The sequence below is a fragment of the Gadus morhua genome, chromosome 18 (assembly GCF_902167405.1).
Source record: "Gadus morhua chromosome 18, gadMor3.0, whole genome shotgun sequence".
NCBI lineage: Eukaryota > Metazoa > Chordata > Actinopteri > Gadiformes > Gadidae > Gadus > Gadus morhua.
The window spans coordinates 21,401,052-21,423,432 of NC_044065.1; the positions used below are offsets into that span (position 1 = coordinate 21,401,052).

At 42.2% G+C, this 22,381-nt stretch overlaps 1 protein-coding gene across 1 annotated transcript in view; it reads right to left on the reverse strand.

Annotated features, from left to right (window-relative positions):
• The window catches only part of mtr (5-methyltetrahydrofolate-homocysteine methyltransferase), a 42,226-nt gene that overhangs the window by 19,348 nt on the left and 497 nt on the right, over positions 1 to 22,381 (reverse strand). The window contains exons 2-19 of the mRNA XM_030340406.1: positions 20,842 to 21,053; positions 18,264 to 18,353; positions 17,967 to 18,036; positions 16,486 to 16,578; positions 16,297 to 16,403; positions 14,445 to 14,504; positions 13,677 to 13,771; positions 11,888 to 11,988; positions 10,254 to 10,315; positions 10,091 to 10,158; positions 9,616 to 9,695; positions 8,973 to 9,085; positions 8,736 to 8,876; positions 5,876 to 6,061; positions 1,075 to 1,254; positions 863 to 979; positions 267 to 407; positions 51 to 140 (exon numbers count right to left, since the gene is read on the reverse strand). Of these exons, the coding sequence (XP_030196266.1) occupies positions 51 to 140; positions 267 to 407; positions 863 to 979; positions 1,075 to 1,254; positions 5,876 to 6,061; positions 8,736 to 8,876; positions 8,973 to 9,085; positions 9,616 to 9,695; positions 10,091 to 10,158; positions 10,254 to 10,315; positions 11,888 to 11,988; positions 13,677 to 13,771; positions 14,445 to 14,504; positions 16,297 to 16,403; positions 16,486 to 16,578; positions 17,967 to 18,036; positions 18,264 to 18,353; positions 20,842 to 21,053 (2,006 nt within the window). The remainder of the gene's footprint in view (positions 1 to 50; positions 141 to 266; positions 408 to 862; positions 980 to 1,074; positions 1,255 to 5,875; positions 6,062 to 8,735; positions 8,877 to 8,972; positions 9,086 to 9,615; positions 9,696 to 10,090; positions 10,159 to 10,253; positions 10,316 to 11,887; positions 11,989 to 13,676; positions 13,772 to 14,444; positions 14,505 to 16,296; positions 16,404 to 16,485; positions 16,579 to 17,966; positions 18,037 to 18,263; positions 18,354 to 20,841; positions 21,054 to 22,381) is intronic.

The following is a 22,381-nucleotide window of genomic DNA, read 5'->3' on the forward strand; positions in this document are numbered from 1 at the left end:
TACATAAGCAGATGAATGAGGTTGATAGGATTGAGTTGTGGCTTTCATACCTTAACCAGCGCATACCCCAGCCTCTCCTCCACCGTCCTGTCTCTCCACTCATCAGTCGCAATGACTTTCTTCTCTCCCGCTGTATAGTTCTACAGCAGAATTTCAAAGCAGAAAAACAACTTGTAAGAGTAGCAACATACAGAGATGTGCTTTATTAGTGCCTGCCTGCCTGCGCGCGTGCGTGCGTGCGTGCGTGCGTGTGTGTGTGTGTGTACCTGTGCGTATGCCAGTAGTTTATCGGTGGCGTCTGCGTCTTTGTTCCAGATGAGGCTCTCGCAGAGCAACAGCAGCTCCTTGTCGATGTCGTCGTACACAGGCAGGTTCCCGGCGTTGACGATGCCCATGTCCATCCCGTCCTGACGGGGAGGATAGCATGTCATGGACTGGAGACCCAGGGCTGGGCGGCGGCCTCGTGTATAACCTTAGGAATACGCTCTAAATATGCAGTACTTTCAATGTGAACATTCTTGGGTGTTACTTTCGCAGTTGATATTTGCATTTATTGGGCATTGTTCCTTAATTAATTCAGCGCTCCACCAATCATAATGCTGTTGTATCAATTATATTAATAAAAACTTGGAAAAGTACGGAAGAGGATTAGGGCCACTTGTATTTTTCTTCTGAGTTCTGAAAAAATATAGAAATATAAAGTCAGAATACTGACTTTAACATAATAATTTGGTCTTTAAACTCAAAATAAAAATCACATGTTGCCCTGACCTTTTCAGTAGAAAAGCATATAAAAACGTTACAGAGGTTTGGATGTCCGGGTATCTTTCCGCTAGGGAACTCTGTCAAACCAATCACACACCTTGATGGCGTGGTACAAGAAGACTCCATGCATGGCCTCCCTGATAGCCTCCATACCCCGGAACGAGAAGGAAAGATTAGACAGACCCCCGCTCACCCTGGCTCCTGGCAAGGTCTCCTACACACACACACACACACCAAAAACAATGGGATGGTAAATATCTAATTTTTATATATTAGACACCATTCAGCTTCCTGTTAGCCTGTGCGTACCTTAATGGCTCTGGTGGCCCTTATGAAGTCGATGGCAAAGGTGTTGTGTTCTTCCATTCCTGTGCCGATGGTGAGGATGTTGGGGTCGAAGATGATGTCACTGGGGTCGAACCCAACCTTGTGGACCAGAAGGTTGTATGCTCGAGTGCAGATCTGGATCTTACGCTCCGTGTCTGTGGCCTGGAAGGGAGAGGAACATTTAGAATCGTCCCATTATCACATCCTAATGCACCATCTCCTCCTATTGGAAAATGTACGTGTGTGTGCTGGTACCACTTTATCCAGGACGGCTACTCCGGTCAGAGAGTAAGCGCATACACAGGGAACAGTTTTTGTTGTTCTCTGTCGTTGCGGGTTATGCATCGAGGCGCAACGAACTCTGACGTAGACCTGTGCACCTCGTAAAACTCTAGGACCCTATGGTGCTACCTGGGCTGTCCCAAGTGCCTGAATATAAATAACAATATATACATTATATATCTATATGCGATACGATATAACGCACTAAAAGGGAATTTACAACAACTCTGTATTGTCTTCAGTAGAGTCTAGAGATTTTGAAACCAAACCAAAAAGAACCAGTCCCTCTCAGATCCCTCCCGTTCCTGCCTATCATACGTGATGCACAGGCCAATCAGGGTAGATGGCCTGATGAGTCAGTAACTAAAGGGGAGCAGTCTAACATCTCATATTGAGGCAGGCGGGGTCAACTTATAACCCATTCTCAGGGTGCATCTGCTGCCAGCAACAGCTGACAAAGGCTGCTCTACTACAGAGTTCTACTACAACAACAGCTTTAGGTTGCTTTCACACCTATAGAAGGGATCCCATTTACTAAAATGGTTAGCTGTGTGCACGCAGCCAGGAGGCAATAAACTGCATTTCTGCCATAAACTTAACTACTGCGGTCACATAGCGACTACAGCGGTGTTATCAATATATCAACGGCATTGCACTGCCTGATTTAGTCTGAAGATGTAGTGATGAACTGATATTTCTAGAGGTGAATGAGTTTTGTGTCATTAATCATTTAGATATTAATGTCACGTTACTAATGTTAGTTGTTAGTTTTAATATCACTGACTATGATTTGACTGCATAAATAAAAGACGGAATTGGCCCTCTTGTAATTCTAAGAAACGTCAGGAGGCTTGCTTCAGTTAACTGAGTTACTAAAAACTTTATGATTCATGAACTTGGCTTTCGTGGTTCAGTTCATTATTAAACCTGTATGTCACATTTTAACAAGATCAACGATGATCAAAGCCTATTTTAAACATTCCAATTATTTTTAACAAACTTTTTACTGATTTTTATAATCGTTAAATCTTTAAATTGACGATGATTATAATAATGGGAGGGGATAGCATTTGGCAAGATTTGGCAGGTCACTTCACATCCATTGGAAGCATCCTTCTACAGCAGGGATGGGCAACTTTCATGATAAAGAGGGCCACATTTTTTATCATAACCATCGGAGGGCCACGTCACTGCACACTTCAACTAAACGTGAGCTGAGAGAAGCTACATAATTTTGAATTTGGTAGATGATTTCCAGTATTCTGGTGCATTTTGGCGATGGCCACTACCTAAAAAATCGTCCAGAATCATAACCTATGTACGGTATTTTAATTGAACCAACATACATTCATTTCATGTTTTCCATGCTCAAACAGCCACATGAATGGTCAGTATTTTTATCAGTGCAAAGGGCTCACATACATCATCATTCAATGAAGTCAAAAAACTGAAAAACAGTGGCCAACATTAAGTGCAACAACTCAATGAACTCAAACCCAACAAACAGTTGTAGTAGTTGTAGTGGCGACTTAAGTGGATCTTTGATGACTGATATCGCTTCTAAGCAAACTAGACGCATGGGTTTGCCTTTGAATTCTATGAATTCTTCTCATCTTTCTTGAACGAGTTTTCTGTAACTCGATCAATTATTATTATAATTTTTTTTTTATTTTTATTTTTATTTTTTTTATAATTATGTGCGGGCTAAGTGGGCATGCGGGCCGCGGGCCGCATGCGGCCCGCGGGCCGCCAGTTGCCCATCCCTGTTCTACAGCAATTACAGAAAAATAGGATATGAAAGCCAACACATGTCTGGTAGGAGCCTGGGGTGTCTACTGAAGATTACCTACTTGCATATAAATCATAATGGCGACTCAAATTGCCCTTTTAATGACTAAAAGCCAGGTCTATCCCTGGCTTTTGGGATGAGCGCAATTAACCGGTCAACAAAGCCTTGCCATCTCCGATGTTCAGCTGTCCAGCTAAACTCTCTGCCACTTCGCTGCACGGGCTAATCTGCTGTGGCGTGGTTCAGAAACCTGTCTGTGGTTCAGTGGACTGGGCCCCATTCATAAACCTGTCTGTGGTTCAGTGGACTTGGCCCCATTCAGAAACCTGTCTGTGGTTCAGTGGACTTGGCCCCATTCGGAAACCTGTCTGTGGTTCAGTGGACTGGGCCCCATTCAGAAACCTGGCTGTGCTTCAGTGGACTGGGCCCCATTCAGAAACCTGGCTGTGGTTCAGTGGACTGGGTCCCATTCAGAAACCTGTCTGTGGTTCAGTGGACTGGGTCCCATTCAGAAACCTGTCTGTGGTTCAGTGGACTGGGTCCCATTCAGAAACCTGTCTCTGGTTCAGTGGACTGGGCCCCATTCAGAAACCTGTCTGTGGTTCAGTGGACTGGGTCCCATTCATAAACCTGTCTGTGGTTCAGTGGACTGGGCCCCATTCAGAAAATTGTCTTTGGTGTTCATTGTTCCACATTCCTGCTGTGCGTTCCCTTTGTCTCTCTCTACCGTCTCCTGGGTAAAGAAGGATTTTGTACAGCCCTGTAGGACCGGTAAATCCTAACCAGGCCATCGCTCCTATGCAGTTGCACCCTGTTCCAGCAGTGGGGGACATCTCCGAGTGAGCAATCACAGATAGTGTGGGTCTGCTTCCATGTACCAAGGAAGGTAATAAGTTCCTTCAAACAATCACTTGTTCTGCCAAACAGTTTCGAGACGCCTTTCCACTAGGTAAGATAACAGCAATGATGGTTGTATGAGCTTCGCTCAAGATTCTTTTTCTCAAAATCTTGAGGCTAGAGCTTTTTCTGAGGTGCTGAAGCAGCTTGAGAATATGATTTTCTCGTGCATATCCCCCAGCATCACGAGGAGCTCTGGAGTGCTTCCACCACACATTAAAGTCCACGGTGAGTGCAAACAGTTTGGAGTCATTGGGATGAGGGGGTGTATGTTATGCTTTCTGCTCTACGTGAGCAAGTACAGGAGTCGTTTAGTCCTGTGACATGGTTTTCGTGCACACAGTATGTGTTCCACCGAAGCCACTCAAGGAGAAGTTGCTCAGAAAGTTTGAGTTCCGTTTTAGGCTGCGCGAGAGTTGAGTTGAGAATTCTCAGAAGAGACTGAAGGGCTGGTTTGACAGGCATGCCAAAGTTAAATGTTTTTCAAAGAGGCCACGTGATCTTGGCGGAGGAAGCACATGGTGTTGACAGCTGGTGTCGACTCAGAGCTGCAGGTTGTCTTGGTTGTTCAGGGAAGGAGGTCCGGTTAGTTCGTAGTGGATAGTTCAGGGAATCCGATGAATCCTACGGCCCACTGCAGGTTGGTTCAGGGTCTCTCCCTCTCATGCTTCGTTTCCTGGATCTCCAATGAGTGTAAGAAGGATAGGGAATGGCCACTTATAGTGGCTAATGTGTGGAGGGGGAGGGTCCTAGAGATTAAATATCGAGTGAGCGTAAACGTCTCTGTGAGAAGGAGAAAGATTTCTGAATTGATATGGACGCCCGACCCACACCCAAAGAAAAATTAGACCGATGGAACGCCGGCGTTTGGCCTGGTGCTTTAGGTTGCTGTGCAAAAAAAGCACATCATCCACTGTTTTAGTTGATTCCTCCACTCCTGAATAACATATTCAGCACCGGATAAGTCTCGGTAGCAAACACAAAACCTGTGTCCGACCCGCGCTGTTCAGGCGTCCGACCCGCAACCGTGTCCAACACAGTACATTATTTTGCAACGTTATATCCAAATTGTGCGGGTCACCCGTCGGGTACTCGCAGTTACCCGAACCCGGTCAGGACTTCATGTGCCATAAAGGGCTTTTCACACCGGAGCCGTTGGTCGCACCTGCAGCTTTCTCAATGGAGAGGGGAGCGGGCAGAGAGGAGGCGCAGCGTCCTGTCAAGCGGCACGACAAGCGGGCGCACTCCCGTGAAACTGTCGCTTCCATGCTCGTCGAACGCATGCGCGCACACGTTGGTATGGGTGAGAATCACAATAAAATGTGACACTGAATTTGAAATGGCACATTGTAATTTCTGCATCTATTATCAAAATATGTATCAGTAATACAGTGCAAAAGATGAGAAAATCAAATTGGCATGTTGATTTACCGCGTGTGCCCCTAACATTTTCAGTTAGGGGCCACATTGCTCCTAGTGAAAAAAGTTATTCTGGAGCCCTGAAGCGGTAACTTATATTGTGATTGTTAAAAACTCCTATTGAGAATGAATACAAATTAGATATAGCAGCTTGTTAGAGAGCAGCTTTAAACCTTAACTACAGCATCTGTAAGAACTTGTCCGTTCGAGTTGCAAAATGTCCTGTAATATTGCACAAGCTATTATGTTGCTTGTTGCATTGTTGCTCTTCGGTGACTGCATGCTATCGGATTCAATGCGTTCCTCGCTACAGAAAATACAACCACACAGGGATCATCAGCATTTCCCAGTGGTTCAGGAAGACCCCTTTAAATTCCCCTGCCTCCCCCAGCTCACCTGGCCCTCTTCGTCGAATGCCATGACCACGACGGCCGCCCCGTAGCGCTTCACCGTGGCCGCCCTGCTCAGGAATTCCTCCTCGCCCTCCTTCAGACTGATGCTGTTCACGATGCACTTCCCCTGGCAGCACTTCAGCCCCGCCTCGATCACGGAGAAGTTGGACGAGTCGATGCAGAGTGGAACCTACACACAAACACCAGAGGTGGATAAAGAGAAACTTGTTTATTTTACTAGGTTCGCTGGTAAGGAATACAATGCCTGAAATTAAGTTTGTTAAATGCCAAAGATACTGGAAATCCCATAGGCTCATTTTCCAGTGCTTGCATTAGTTCTTTTAAAACTCATGTAAAAAAACTATTTTTTAATAATATTGGCTTCCTGTAACTTCCTGCCCAGAGATCTCTGGACCAAGTTTATAAAGAATCTTGGCAAAACGCAGCAAGCAAAACACATTTTCAAACTGGTGTATACAACAACATGTCATGCGTGATCTCATGTCTCCAGGATAAAAACCTACATAAATAAGTCTAGTACAGAAACCAGGTCTAGCACAGAAGCCAGGTCTAGTACATAAACTAGGTCTAGTACAGAAACTAAGTCTAGCACAGAAACCAGGTCTAGTACAGGAACTACTACTACTACAACATTAAAGAGTTTTTGTGTTTCAGTTTGTGGAGTGAGGCTGCGGAACAGACTAGGTGTGGAGCTCAAGCAATGTCCAAGCATGATCCAGTTTAAAAAGCGGTACAAACACATGGTTTTCACGAGGTACAGGGAGGAAGAAGGGATTTAATAATCACGTGTTTTCATGAATGATAAATGGTTTATATATTTGTTTTCTATTTTTTGTAAATTTGTATTATGCAAATAAATATGTTTAGGGAGAAAGATAAGTTAGTTAGTTAATTGAGTAGTGGTGAAGGGGTAGGATTAAATAAGCATATGCTTCATCCTACTCCTTTTCGGACATGTTCGGTTCACATTATTACTTTTGTTTTGACTATTCTCATTGGTTTTGCTGGTTTGTCCGTTTATTTTGTTGTATTTCTCGAACATGTTCGAAGTAAAAAAAAGCTAAATTAAACTAGGTCTGACAACAGGTCTAACAGTCTTCTGTGTGAGCGAACGTTGTTAACCATACATTGCTGAAAAGCCTTTACTTGTCCCACACTATTTGGTACTTTTGCGTTACTTTTAGCAAAAAAGGAAAGCATAGTTGAGCATTCGCTATTGGATGTTTGAAGTATACAGTTCATAGTTTGAAGTGGCAATCTTGAAGATTTCAATTCCATTCTCTTTGGCGAAACTTTTGTCCATAAGAGGTCTTTTAGCGCATATATGATATCACCAGACACCGAGCTTGTAAAATCATAATACTGCAAATAAGATTCGATCTGATTCCAAGCAAAGATTGCTAATTTAAACTTGGTATGGAATCTCCAGGTGAAGAATTGTTAAAGGAGTGCCTGCAGCACTCACCTAATAAACCCCAAAAATATTATTCGTTTTTTTTCTTTTCCTCAAATTCTGTAAAAGTCATACTGCAGCCTATACCCTAAGTCGAAAAAAAAATCTACTAAAAATGTGTGGTACTGCACCCAAAGGTGGCGCTATTGTAAAAAATCATGAGAAATATTAGCCAATAAAGTTGGAGCAGTTAGCCTATTTTTCTTATATGATTTTGTTATTGTATAAAAAAAACTACGACTATTATTAGGTGGATACCAATACCCCCCACTACCCATAAACCCAAATTGTGGTACTGCACCCAAAGTTGGCACTATAAAAATTAAGAACTGGCTTTATTTCTCCTTATTAGATTGACCTGAACTCAAAATTCTTTCACCATATCAATCTCTAAAATCAGATGCATCCTTTTCACCCTGGACTTCTACTCAAATTTTTTATACTTTTCCCACAATTTCATAAAAAAGCCAAACGTCCACAGTCTCAACCCATTATGCCTAAATGAACACTTTATTGTATATCTACCATACGGCTATCATTAGGTGGATACCATTAACAGTGCAAATTTTCAGATCTGTACTATTTTAAGAAAGCCCTTAATTCTCTTGTGAAATGTGTACTTGGAGTTTTCTTGATGTTGTGTGCTTATTAATCGACATTTTCACCATTCGAATGAGGGTTAGGGTTAGTGATCCTTAGGTTGAGAGTTTGAATCCTGATTAGAGCATTATGAACAAGCTGAACATGACATTATGTCATTGCCACTCATTTAAGAAACACAACATTTAATAGCACCTGAAATTCATCAGGCAATAAACATTCCGGCTCATTTGTTTCCAAGAATCTGACTGCCAAGACACAATATGCCATTAAGGGGAACTTCTTCCTTAACCATTTTTCCTTCATAATTAACTCTGTCATATTTATATTTCTTCCGATAGTGTTCTTGACTACAAAGGTTTAATTTCCCCAGAATTTGAAAGATTTTTTTTCCCTTAATTCACTTGAGAAATGTGGACTTGGAGTTTTCTGGATGTTGTATGCTTATCTGAATAGACATTTTGACCATGTGAATGAGGCTGCAGTTAAGGTTTATGAGTGGCTCAATGGGATAATGCCTTGTACAGGTGATTCTTAGGTTGAGAATCCCGATTATAGCATTATGAACAAGCTGAACATGACATTCGGCCATTGCTTTGCAGCTCACCTGAAAGCCGAGGCACAGTATTGCATTAAGTGGAACATCTTCATCAACATCTTTCCTTCATAATTATATGACATATTTATATATCTTCCATTAGTGTGTTCTTGACTTTTAAGTTTTGCTCGGACCCCATTAATATCCGCATGCGGTTATATTTATTATTAAGAACATTATGAGAACTCTTACTCGTGCTATGTCCGGTTCAGAGGCGATCAGATTGCAGAAGCGAGCCATGGCTTTGGGACCATCTAGCATTCCTTCATCCATGTTGATGTCAAGAATCTGTGCTCCCATTTCCACCTGGGCCTTGGCAATGTTCACCGCTTCCTGGAGGGGATTCAGAAGACAACGAGAACAACATAGATGGTACTTCCTCCTAAAACAAAGTTTTGAAAGGAAACAAGACAGTGCTGTTTTCCTCACCTCGTAGTTTCCTGCCATGATGAGCTTGGAGAACTTCCGTGAGCCGGCCACATTGCAGCGCTCACCAATGTTGACGAAGTTGGTATAGGGGCCGATCTTGAAAGGCTCCAGTCCTAGAAAAGGGCCAAGAGGCACACCAGGTAAAAAGAGGTACAATTTGTGAAACTGTTCCCATGGAACAACGACCAGGGCACCCAGATCAATGTCAAACTATCGAGACCGGTTGGATTCTAAAAACCGAGACACTCATATACACAGACATTGGCTTCGGTATGAATATCATATTTTGGCCAATAACAAATGATGAAAGCGAAAAACATTTAATATCTCTCCAATCTCTCCGTTCTGAAACAAACCGAGGACTGAGTCAGACACGTTTCCCCCTGCAGAGAGTGGTGTGGTCACCTAACTACAAGCTATAGCTTACTGGTAGTACTAACAACAGAGGTTGCTAGCATGGGTTGTTGTGTGTACATAATGACATAAACGTAAATACAATCAATTTTAATTTCAAGATATAACAAGATTTTGCAAGAAGGGAAGGGGTCTAACACACACACACACACACACACACACACACACACACACACACACACACACACACACACACACACACACACACACACACACACACACACACTACCTGCGAGCAGCAGGTAGTCTTCAGGTACGTTATGAGGTGGCTGTCTGGGCTTGCAGTGCTCCACAGCCTTAGCTATGGCCCTACAGGGAAGAGGATCACAAAGACAATTAGAATTGGCAAAAGACAGGTATTGTGTAATCGCTGTAGAGCGAGAGTGTCTGCAGAAACAAACACATTCAAGGTTGTTTCTGCTTCTGGGAAAAGATCGCTGTCGCTAACCAGCCCAAACACAGGACTACAGTCAGAGGGGTCACGGTGCCCGTCGGAGACGTCCCAACATGTCATGTTGATGTTTATGACTGGGACGACAACAGGGGAGAGCACAAAGATCAACCAGCCAACTGGCTAGAGGGACCTTATGTTTCTGAACACATCCCTGAAAAGACATTAGGGACAATCAGGGGTAACATCGGGCTATTAACCTTTTAGGGTCAGAATATTGGTACATAGGCATTATAATAGAAAGAGGAGTGACCTGATGTGTTCTGGGGTTGTTCCACAACAGCCTCCAACGATGTTCACCAGGCCAGAGACGGCAAAGTCCTACAGCAGAGTGGGGAGACAGAGGATATACGGTCAAACATTTGACAAGCCCTCCAGTTTAAAACACACACACACACACACACACACACACACACCTTTAAATGTGAGGCGGTGACTTCAGGGGTCTCATCATAGCCCCCGAAGGTATTGGGAAGGCCTACACAAGAAGACAGATCATTATCCAGAGAACATCCTGATGCTGTAGTTTCTGACCTAGTCCCTTACTGGTCACCCTCCCCTGGGGGCCAATATCATGTGTTAGAATGATGGATCTTCTGACCCTCTGGTTCCCAGTCCTTTAGTTGGGAACGTTGGATACAACTGGATTTTGTATTTCTTCAACCCAGCAGTTGCAATGGGCTGCCTCGTGGGGAAGTGTCAAGTAAACACAGAATGGAAAATTGTGGATTTGTGAGTTTGTTGGCTCTATTGGAGAAAGCTACAGAGCCATGACTGTTGGTATGACTTACCTGGGTTGGACAAAACGAAGATAGAGCTATGGTAGATGATAACCCTTGTTTGGAATATAAGGGAAGTCTAGTGATGGCCAACTGCCATCGCGCTGTAGACTTTGCGTCTATACAGAGAGGGTTGGTGAGATGAACCAAAACCACAGCTGATCTATACCTCAACAAACATCTCAGTATCAACAATGAACCTGGGTTCCTAACAAACCTGTCCTTTGAGTGAATAAGGTGACAATAAATGTTGAATCAAACACTTTATTTGCCTTATATTTGATATAGTTTAGTATCTGAGATGTCTGAGAAGATTCTTTATTATCTGGTGACATCTGAAAAAGGAGAATAGGTGTTGTGAAATAGTTAATCCAGCTACTAATAAATGAACAAAAGGCTGCATGGAGTTATCTGGCCCCATCAGATGAAGACGTAAGAGAAAATGCCCTCCCAAAATAATAAAAATCGCAATGAAAATTAAAATGTCAGAAGTATCCATTGTCACGACCCCTTGGAGCTTGTGCGCTCTTCAAGCTCTTGGTCCTCCCTGAGCTTTCCCTTCTGGAGAAATTCGGTAAGTTTGACCCTACACTCTTTGAAACCTGAGAAGAGATTTCGCCCAGAAGGATAGACGTCTCTCCCAGGTAGTGTCACAAAATCTGCCGTACATTAGTCGTGCCCAAAGGCGCACACATCTACGTAAAGACAGACTTAAGGGATGACTTTGACTGAAAGTTCTAATCATTGACAGAGTTCTGTCAAATATTTTGACAGAAAGTTAGCAAGTTTAGAAAGTTAGTTAAGTTAGTAGAGGCTAAAGTTGAGGGACAGTAGTTTCTCTTAGATAATTTTTTTAGATAGTGTAGAGATATGACTTTGAGATGGCTTTCCTTTTTGGGTGGTGAACACTCACTGACCAAACCTATCCAATCCCTGGACCACTGATCCATAATTTCAACAACCCGCCAGTCCACAGTCACCTCAGTGCATTAACTGCTTACCTCAGGGAGAGTCTCCAAGTAAACACTATCCCTAGTCCTTATAAACCAGGTTACCAGCTTATTTAAAATGTCACGGTTTATATTAAGGTTTATTAACTACAAACTGTACCAATCCCTGAATCCACCTCTACCACCACCCTCAGCCCCCTCAGACCCTTAGACCCTTAGACCCTCAGACCCCTCCGACCTCTGATCCCTCCGACCCCTGAACCCTCACACCTCTGACCCCTCAGACCTCAGAAACATGATGACACAGGTGAATCTGTCTACCTGCGTTTGGGTAGGTGATTATGAAGGCAGTGGTGCTTTTCCCAATGGCCTCGATGAAAGGCCGCATCTCTGTTGCCCCCAACGCACAATTAAGACCAATACTGGACAAAAGGGAAAGAACAGCACAATCATCACTGACATACTTCTTTCTCATATTGCAATTTAATATGCATACAAAAGGCAACAGAAAATATTTTTTTGAGTTTATGTATTCAACACTAATATACACTTCTGTAAATGGTAAATCATCTGTAAATCATTAAAACCCAGGTCATATATTTTATTATGTAAATAAAACCCTGCAGTGACCATTTTATACTAAAGAACACCCAACCTTTTGAATCAGAAGAGGGTTGGTGTGTTGACTTGTTTGCTCCAACGTTACAATCAGACAGATGGCAGTCTTCCAATAAGCCCTTAACCCTGCCTTACTTGACCTCTAAACAGTGTACCGTATAGTGTTCACTATATCGGGATAAGGGTACGGGTGAAAGTTAAAGACTTTTGACACATGTATTTCTAAAGGAAAACCAGGCGGCCGATCATCTCTGATCAGACAATGCGTCGTCATTGCGGCTAATTTCTTTCCGCGTTCCCTACATCATAAGTGTCTGATCGCCCCTATACTAATGGTGCATCACTCACATAAGATGCGTTCTGACTGAGGGACTTCTTGGGAAGAGGCTCAGTGTTTCGGCTACGCCCGCTCACTGATTTCCCCTCGGGCGTGCGTTCCCATACAGGAAACTTTGTAGCGGCTACCCAATGCTCAAAACAGAATGACGCAACAAGGCGGTAACAGAGAAGGTGATGCTTTGTTACGGAATTTTATTTTGTTAAGGCCTGTTTTTCGGTAATGTCAAGTTGTGTTTTCAATGGAAAATTTAAAAACGTATACCACTTTTATAGTGAACCAGATTTGTATAGTCTTATTTCAGATAACACTTCTAAGTGGTTACACCCTGCATGCCTCTAAGGAAACCTTTCTCCATCTCCTAATAGGTTTTGAAGCAAGGTTTTCCCCTTTCTGTCATTGGTACAAGCTGCTTGCCGTTTGAGTGAATTAAACTAGCAACATTGGTAATATTAACATTATTACTACCCACAATGCAGTAGAAAATCTGGTTAAGTTAGACTCAAATGAGCGCTGCTTCCTTCCATTTTACATATGCTGACAAGCGTTGTCTTTGAAATCTGAGATTTTGAACTCCACAATATTCGGTCTTCAATACAATTATTTATAATTTATTAATCCTATTAACTTTTCATTATCGCCCAACGACAATATTGAAAAGGCAAACATATAAGAGCCTGAAAGGGGCTGTAGGTTAAATACTAAATATCCCCAAAAAAAGCTACAGTTGCCTTGCCTGTGGTTTACAGGCAAGATGGATTCCTCTGGCCAATCAGGGAGAAGAGGCCTTGATAGGTCAGACAGGAGCTGGGGGTGTACTAAGTAAGACCACTCCCATTTCACTCACCCTACAGATAGCTTGCTGATTGTAAAATAATTGCACTCAAATAATAGCTTTTCAATTACAGCACCTTAGCCTGAGACCTTGTAAAAAAAAAAAAAAAATTGGTGTAAATTACGATCATATTGTTATAGCTTTGCTCAGTCAACCTCCCCTGCAGAAGTCATTGAGAAAGCGAATAAATATCAAAAAGGAGTATATTTTCACTAGCAGACAAATTGACTCCAGTCAGAAAGTCAAGCTAACAAAGCTTGTCTGGAAATTAAGAAGTTAACATGTCACACGTTAACAACACCCAGTCCAAAGGAACTCACCAGAGTGGTTTGGTGTGTGACACGCTGACCACAAAGGCCTCACCCGTCTGACCCGACAATGTCCGCCCACTCCTGTCCACAACCGTCCCTGAAATCTAGAGTTGATAATATATAGATACATTAGGACTGGACGATATACATATATCACAAGATACTATTCCATGTTATTCTAAACGATAATTCAGTTATTGTTTTAAGAGGGTCTTTTGGGGTCCACAGTCAGACAAAACAATTCATTTAAATTATTTCTAAATAATCAATCTTTCCATTTTTTTTCCACAGAGTAAAATACAAATTTCATTGTCAAAATATTTTATCATGACCCACCCCCCCCCCCCCCCCCCCCCCCCCAGAGACCCCTCCTTTCAAAATACACATGACAACACCGCCAAACCACATGAACATCACAGCTCTATCGATATCAATATCTTCTAAAACTGATCTTTAGTAAACATGGTCGAACAATGCTTCAGGATTAATTCAATGAACAGGGGTCCAAGTTGCTTCAGAATACAGAAAAGGAGAGAGGGACATGTTTGAGAATGATGACTAATATAGTGAACATCACAGCTCTGTCAATATCAATATCTTAAACTCTTTGAGTTTGGGGAGAACTGGGCGTGTATGGTTTGTTGTTTTGTCTTGTCTTCTCTATCTCTACGTCCCGATGGCCCATGCTCTGCGGCACGGTACTGGCCCGCAGCCCGGCGGTTGAGAACCCTGGTCAAGATGACTGAATTTATAATAAAACATTTGATTCGAACTTACAAAAAGTGGTGTTGGTGCGTAGCTCTTTCCACAGAGTAGGTCGATGGCAAACAAAGCCGCCTGGGAAGAGAAGGAAAACATGAATATCTTAATGTCAACGCACAAGATCGTTTTTTCTCAAGACAGGCTAGTATTTCAAACTGAATGGCTTACTGAAGGCTGTGAAGGCTGCCGAACTTGTCTTAGTTTTTGCCTGTGCTCCATTTGTTAACACAGCTAAACATAAGCTCCATATGGTACAAGCATTTAAACCTCATCAATCAGTATCCAGTCCCATTGTTTTGCCAAATCTCGCCCAGGTGGAAGGGAGAATGGGTTCCACCAACATCAAGTAATTCTATAGGTTGATGTTGGAAGGTCCAGACGTTGAATATGAAGCGAGGTTGGGTATTCCAGCATGACAATGAACAGAAGCATACATTTAAATCATGAATGAAGTACCTCAAGAAAAGGTTTAAGGTGCAGTATGAAGGATTTAGTGTATCTAGCGTTGATGTTGCAGATTGCAAAAAACTGAATACCCCTCCTCACCACTCCCTTCCAATTTATGTTTTGATTTATAAATGTGTTTAGTTAAATAGTCTGTAAAACTAAAGCTCATAGCTCACAAGAAGAGCTGTTTGTCTGTTCTGGGCTAATGTAGAAACATGGCAGGGCAGCAGGGTAGGTGGAAGGGCACACGCTCCCTTGGTAGATATAAAGGCTCAGTCTAAGGCAGGGATATTCAAGACTATTTTAAGAGTTTGAGAGTATTTCCTCAAGAAAAGTTCGGAACATTTCCATGTTGAACTTCCGCTATGATTCAGTGCTATATATTGAAGCAGTAGTATTAGTTGTATCAATGTCTGTATGTAGTCAACACATGACTCAAATCAAACTGTGTAATCTGAGAATATTGATTTGTTCTGACTGAGAACGGAGATTTCAAAGGAGGACATACTGTCGATAGCATTATTTACGGTGAAGCCAGTATTTTGACTTGCCATGTTTGCTTACTCCGGGTAGGAAATGAGTCCTTAGCCCAAGTGAAGGAGTTCAAGTACCTCGGGGTCTTGTTCGCGAGTGAGGGTACTATGGAGCGTGAGATTGGCCGGAGAATCGGAGCAGCGGGGGCGGTATTGCGTTCGCTTTACCGCACCGTTGTAACGAAAAGAGAGCTGAGCCGCAAGGCAAAGCTCTCGATCTACCGGTCGATCTTCGTTCCTATCCTCACCTATGGTCATGAGGGCTGGGTGATGACCGAAAGGACGAGATCGCGGGTACAAGCGGCCGAGATGAGTTTTCTCAGAAGGGTGGCTGGCGTCTCCCTTAGGGATAGGGTGAGAAGCTCAGCCATCCGTGAGGAACTCGGATTAGAGCCGCTGCTCCTTTACTTAGAAAGGAGTCAGTTGAGGTGGTTCGGGCATCTGGTAAGGATGCCCACTGGGCGCCTTCCTTGGGAGGTGTTTCAGGCACGTCCAGTGGGGAGGAGACCTCGGGGAAGACCCAGGACTAGGTGGAGAGATTATATCTCAACACTGGCCTGGGAACGCCTCGGGATCCCCCCGTCAGAGCTGGTCAATGTGGCCCGGGAAAGGGAAGTCTGGGGCCCCCTGCTTGAGCTGCTCCCCCCGCGACCCGACCCCGGATAAGCGGATGAGGATGAGGATGAGGATGTTTGCTTATTCTCTGATGACATATCCTGGGTATTTTAAGATTTATTTCAGTCAACATATTCTACCTTTAAACAAAGATCTGTCTATCAAAGCACATAACAATCCATAGCATTATATTTGGTTATGTCCTCAGTGTTAAATCTGGAAACAGAGCAACATATCAAAGAGAAGAGAAGGCCGTAGACAGGGGAGCACACCTTGGCATTAGCTGTGTCGAAGATGGTTTCCACCAGCAGGATGTCAACCCCTCCATCCAACAGACCCCTGACCTGCTCCGAGTAGGATTCTGCCAGTTCATCGAAAGCTGGGGAGATAAGCACTGGATCTTACACACTTTACTAGGATAGAAGACTGCATGCATTATTTATTTATTTTGAATGGCTCACTAGTATTTCTGAGGTCAGGTCTTTCTACCGACGGCGACACAGAGAGGGTTTTATTGGTTGGACCGACGGCTCCGGCCACATAACGCTTTCTTCCTGAGGACATAACGAAAGCAAGTACAACCAATCAAAACATGTCACAAGGAACCGCCAATCTCTTCCTCCGGTGTCAGATATAGGCATTTTATGTTATTCTGTATCTCTTTATCTTGGTCAAACATCTTGGCATCGCTTCAACCCGCCACACTAGGCCTGCACGACAAATCGTTATAAAATCGCGATCTCGATTCGCCCCTGAGTGGATTTACCGTAAGTATTAAATTACTTAGATTTTTTTTGTAAGCCTTAATTTACAGGTGTGTGGAATTGGTTCAGTAGTTTTAAAAGGCCAGCAATTAAAGACGATGTGCTGCTGTATGTACAAAACATTATCAGTTTTTGATACAGCACTTTAATCAGTTATAAAGGGCCATATGAAACGCAACGTGCTAGAGATGCCAAAAAACTATGTTTGGTACTGCCATTTTCTTTTTGTCATGGTTCATGTTTGCAATTAAAATTACATTTAAGCTAAAGGTCATATCATATTTAAGCCTACGCCACACCATGCACTTTGTCATTATCATGTTATATACCAGGGAGGACTTGGCTGAGGAGAACCAGTACCTGCCTCTAGGCGGTCTGATGTTCGCTGACTTAACAGTGGGACTATGGACAGTAGCTGCAGGATTCAGACGAAAGGTTTCCACCATTACTACGTTTCCACACTTAACTCATTAAGTGTGCAATGAAAAGGAAATGTTGCATTTGTCTGATAGGATCAATTCAAATAACTTTATTTATATTCCACATAATTCACTAAATTATGTGGAATATCAATTTGAAAGTCAGCTAGTAAACGTTGTCTTGACAGACTTGATGAGGTGGAACTGGATTCCCCCGGCTCCTCCATTTTGGGTGTAGTTTGCGCTTTCTTAAGCCATCAATAGATTCCCCTGCCGTAAGGGAGGTAAATGATCAACCGCTTGGCTCCGTAGCCATGAGGGAAAATAGACTCAGCCTATTACATCAGCGGGAAGGAATAGAAGAAGGAATTTTAATTGAAAGACACCAACCTACCATACAGCCACAAGATTTGATACAGAAGGATTGGATCAAAACGATTTACCTACTGTATGTCAAACCTGTGTGTAAACACTCTGTGGCACAAAGCCTATTAGATAACCCGTTTATGATAGTTTTATGGGACCAAACACAACTTTGATGACAAAAACAACTAAACATTGTAACTAGAAAAAGGGAAGTTTGCCCTTGTGTCATATTTTCAAAGTAAACATCAGCAAATGTTATAGCGCTGCTATTTTCATTAAAGAAAAACCTGCTAAGTTAAGTGGTTCATTATGGGTGGAGGTTGAGTGGAGCGGATCCAGACTGGCTTCACAAGGCTAGCTCTTTTATAATCCTGAACCAGTCCTAGGAGCTACCTGTTTGCTTGGTGACATCACTGGCTGCTCGTTTTGCAAGTTCTGCAGATGACTTGTTGAGGCGGTATGCCTGAAAAACAGAACGATTAAATTAACATTTGAACATAACAATATTCATTTGACCAGCTGCAAAAAGTTAACACCATGTCGTCTGTGATGCACAGAGATTATAGTTAAAAGAGACGATGGTGGGGCTGGCCAAGTGATCTGTGGTGGCTGTGAATCCATTTACAAATAAGACACAATATAGAAACAATCAACACAGCCTCAGGATGTGTGTGAATATGGAATACTGACCAAATGACTGAGTTGGTAGTCTGCCTGGGCGATGCTGGTGCTGCTGAATGTGTTGGTCTCTATGATGTCTGCACCGGCTAGAAGATACTCCTGCAGAGAAATGCAAAGGTGAGAAGAAAAAGTTTTGCCTGCGTATGCAATTTCATCTTGACTATTATATCCCCTTTTTCATTAACATAACGTATCCTAAACAATGTATTCATGTATAAAAGAAAGACTGAACCATTCTTCAACGCTACGGAAATGTTGACCCTATAACGAATAGGCCAAACACTTAAGGGCTGATTATGGTCCCACGTTCACCCAACGCAATGAACACGCAGACGCTTCGACGCAGTCGTGAACCTTTATGGTTCTGCGTCGGGTTCTAGTAAGCCGACCAATCACAGCCCTTGCTGCTGCATCGCCTCGACAGAAGGTTAACATTTTTGGGAGGCGCACGTCAGGCCCTTGCGGTGGACGCAAGGAGGGTCCGCAAGGACATAAGGGGTCCGTAACCCCCTTGCGTTGCGTGAACGTGGGACCATAATCAGCCCTTTACTGTTACTAAAACCCAAAACACGTTTTTTATAGACATTTCTGACTAGATTATAAAAATTCCTAAAACAGAGAAATTGTATGAAACACACCAGGAGTTCCCTACTTCCGGCTAAAAAACCGAAACATTTATTGAAAACGCTTTGTAGTCCTTTTTTAACATCTTATTAATACATTTTATCTAATAGCGATATGTTTTTTTGACAACGTTTGAAGCAGGATATACTGCACATACTTCAAATAAAGCTCTTGCAGTCGCAAAAGGTGGAGTAGGTGGATCTCCCCCACATTCTGCAGGTTTTACTATACTGAACGCCCGCCAGGAGCATCTCGACATGAACGAATTAAAGTGAAATGTAAAGCAGTGGAGAGCTAATGTGCTGGTGTCGTAGAACACCCACACATCGCAATAGCACTTAATGTCATTTGAAAGTCCTTTTTTTAGATTTGGATATTCAATGGATATTCACGCTGCTCATCCCAGCGATCTGGCACATGTCACTAAAGACGGGAGCAGCAGGGGTTTTGGTCTGCGCCCGCTGATGCCCATGAAAAAATTGTAGTGAACAGATGTTCCTGACTCAACCCTAACAGCCTATATTATCTAGAGTACTGCTAAGCTTCATTATATGTTGGACATTCACAAGACATCAGAAAGTATTTCTACATAACTTTTTGCAAGTATTCATGTTGTTTTGTGGTATTTGATTGGACTACCAGGTTAGGTTATTCCTTAAACGGTGTGCACAGCCTAACTATTGTATATACTATTTAAAAATATAGGATATTATAGCCTACTGTATATGATGGAAAAGGCTAGTGTCTATATTGAAGAGGAAAAACATGTAACTTTTGCCTTCATAGCCGTAAACTTTTCTTTTACTCACTAGTAATCTGTAAAAGTGGGGACGTTTCGTATTCGGTCATCATAGACTTTGAATGTAATGACCAGAAAGGACAACAATGACCAACTAGAAGCCAATCTTCTGTTTTTGTTGCACATTGTTTGATGTCGTATTCAGCTTTCAAGTTGCTAGAATCAATACCATAATCAAAATTCTAACAGTAGACCAATTGTAAAGTAAGTAATAGCCTTCACAGACAAAGACCAACTATTTGTTCTCTCTTTACCACGCAGAACCATAAAAGTTCACGACTACATTGAGGCGACTGAGTGGTCATTGCGTTTCGTGAACGTGGAACCATAATCAGCCCTAAGTCTTAATAGGAGGCTGATTGGTCCAAATCTCTGGTGGTTCAGACACAAATGCATACCTTGGCAAGTTGTGACAGGATTGAGCTTGTAGGATGGTTATTTCACAAGGTTAACGAAAAATTTGACTTACAAGATGGTCTTTCGGGATTTGATTTGCAAATATAGGAGAACGTCCCACAACCTAATTTATATGAATGCATATACATGCAACAGTTCAGTACTTCTCAATGTAACCCAAGTGTGAAACTTTTGATCTGACCAAAGGTAAGCAGACACTCGTGTTTGCAGTACCATCCAAATTGCTTCATTTGGAGGTTCTTATTTGAAAATCTACACCCAGAGAACACTATTTCAGATAAACTCCAAACCTCAATGCAGGCTTTAATTAAGGTATTACTGGAAGCTGAGTTTGCTTCTATTTTGCTTATCATGACTGATAAAGAATGAGGGCACTTCTATTTTACTACTACCGTACTAATACTCATACGACTACTAATTACATCTGAATACATCTCTTCAAGCTGCTGCTGCCTTACTCAATATTCCCCTTTTCCGGTATTCCACACGGTTCAACGATAGAAATGACACTCCTGTTTTCAAGAGATATCCCAATTATTAGATAGGTTTATCTTATAGCTCTATTATGAGGTAAATTGTATGTGCATTTGACGGTGTGTGTACCTTGTGTATTTGGTAGATAGCTCAGGCTGTGTGTGTACCTTGTGTATTTGGTAGATAGCTCAGGCTGTGTACCCGGTGTATTTGGTAGATAACTCAGGCTGTGTACCTTGTGTATTTGGCAGATAACTCAGGCTATGTGTGTACCTTGTGTATTTGGTAGATAGCATCTGGCTTTGTGATGCTTAGCATATCGTTGTTTCCTTTCAGAGAGCAAGGATGGTCTTTGAATTCCATCCCCCGGAAATCTTCTTCCTTCAGGTTCAGCTGTTGAATCATTGTTCCCATGCCGCCATCCAGGATCATTATCCTTTCCTGCAGCACCATTTGGAGTTCCATTTCCAGTGGGCATCTACATTCTGTTAAGAAAGATATTTGTATGAGAAGATTCCTTTTTTAGCATTTCTCTCGACCCACATTTTAAACAAGAAGTGGATAAACGTTGACATTGACTGCCAAATTATCGCAGTATTCACAGTATATTTTTTGTTAAAATTGCTTTTGAGCATACGTATAGTGGCAAAATCATAAAACACTGCAATGTTTATGAAACATAAAAATATTTTTTTTTATTAAAGGCACCCAGTGCAACTTTATGTAAACATTCAATGAAAAATAAACATTCAATTTCTAGTCTTTTTTACACGTAGTAAGTTTCAATAACTCCATACCATTACATATCGACATTCAAGGAGCAAAGATGAGACGTCGCTGTGTGGTGAGAACTGATAGAAAATCGTAAACAACAACAATCGACGGTGGGGAGAAGCCGTTTTTCCATTGACTGGAAGCCTGCTTTATTTATTGTAGGTTACAAAAAATAAAGAAAATGGCTGCATTGTTGTTGTTATCGATTTTCTATCAGTTCTCACCACACAACGACGTCTCATCTTTGCTGCTTGAATGTCGGTATGTAATGGTATGGAGTTATTGAAACTTACTACGTGTAAAAAAGACTAGAAATCGAATGTTTATTTTTAAGCCTCGAAAGTTGCACTGGGTGCCTTTAAGTCATGAACAAGTGGTTTGATTTGAATACTTGTATGGAGTAATTAAACACATTTAATTCACCTTACTCCATCTACTAGGGTTAATAGGACTACTTGCATTATATTGTTGTTTGGCAATTTAAACATTTCGTTTGAAGCATCTTTAAAGCTAGGTAAGTCAGGGAGGATAGGGAGGCTGAAGGGAGGTGGACTAGTTTCAGATTCTATCTTGCTCTGACTGGTTTCTCCAAATCGTCTTCCCTAGCTTTAAAAGGGTCAGGCATTAATACAAAAGTTCATTCTACTCCTGCAACATGTGTGCTTATTAAATCCTCCCATGTTGAACTGCCCATAAGAACCTTTCATTCATAGGTCTTGTGTCCATCACATCAACATTGAAGGATTTTACTGAATAAACTTGAGGTAAAAGCAAATGAATCATCCCTTTAAACAACAGGGGGACAAAGGTGTTCTCAGGTAAAATAGTAGTCGTACAGGCAAACAATAAACGATTACCTAAATAATGTACTCAGACATCTTGATTGATGTTATATGATGTTGATATGTAGTCTGACAAAGCTGTTGCTGTTGCGGAGACTAAAACAGGTTTGTTCACCGACTGACCTACTCATTAAGATGTGTCATCATGTGGAAGTCACAACACAGTCCCTTCATCCAAATATATACATTTTAAAATG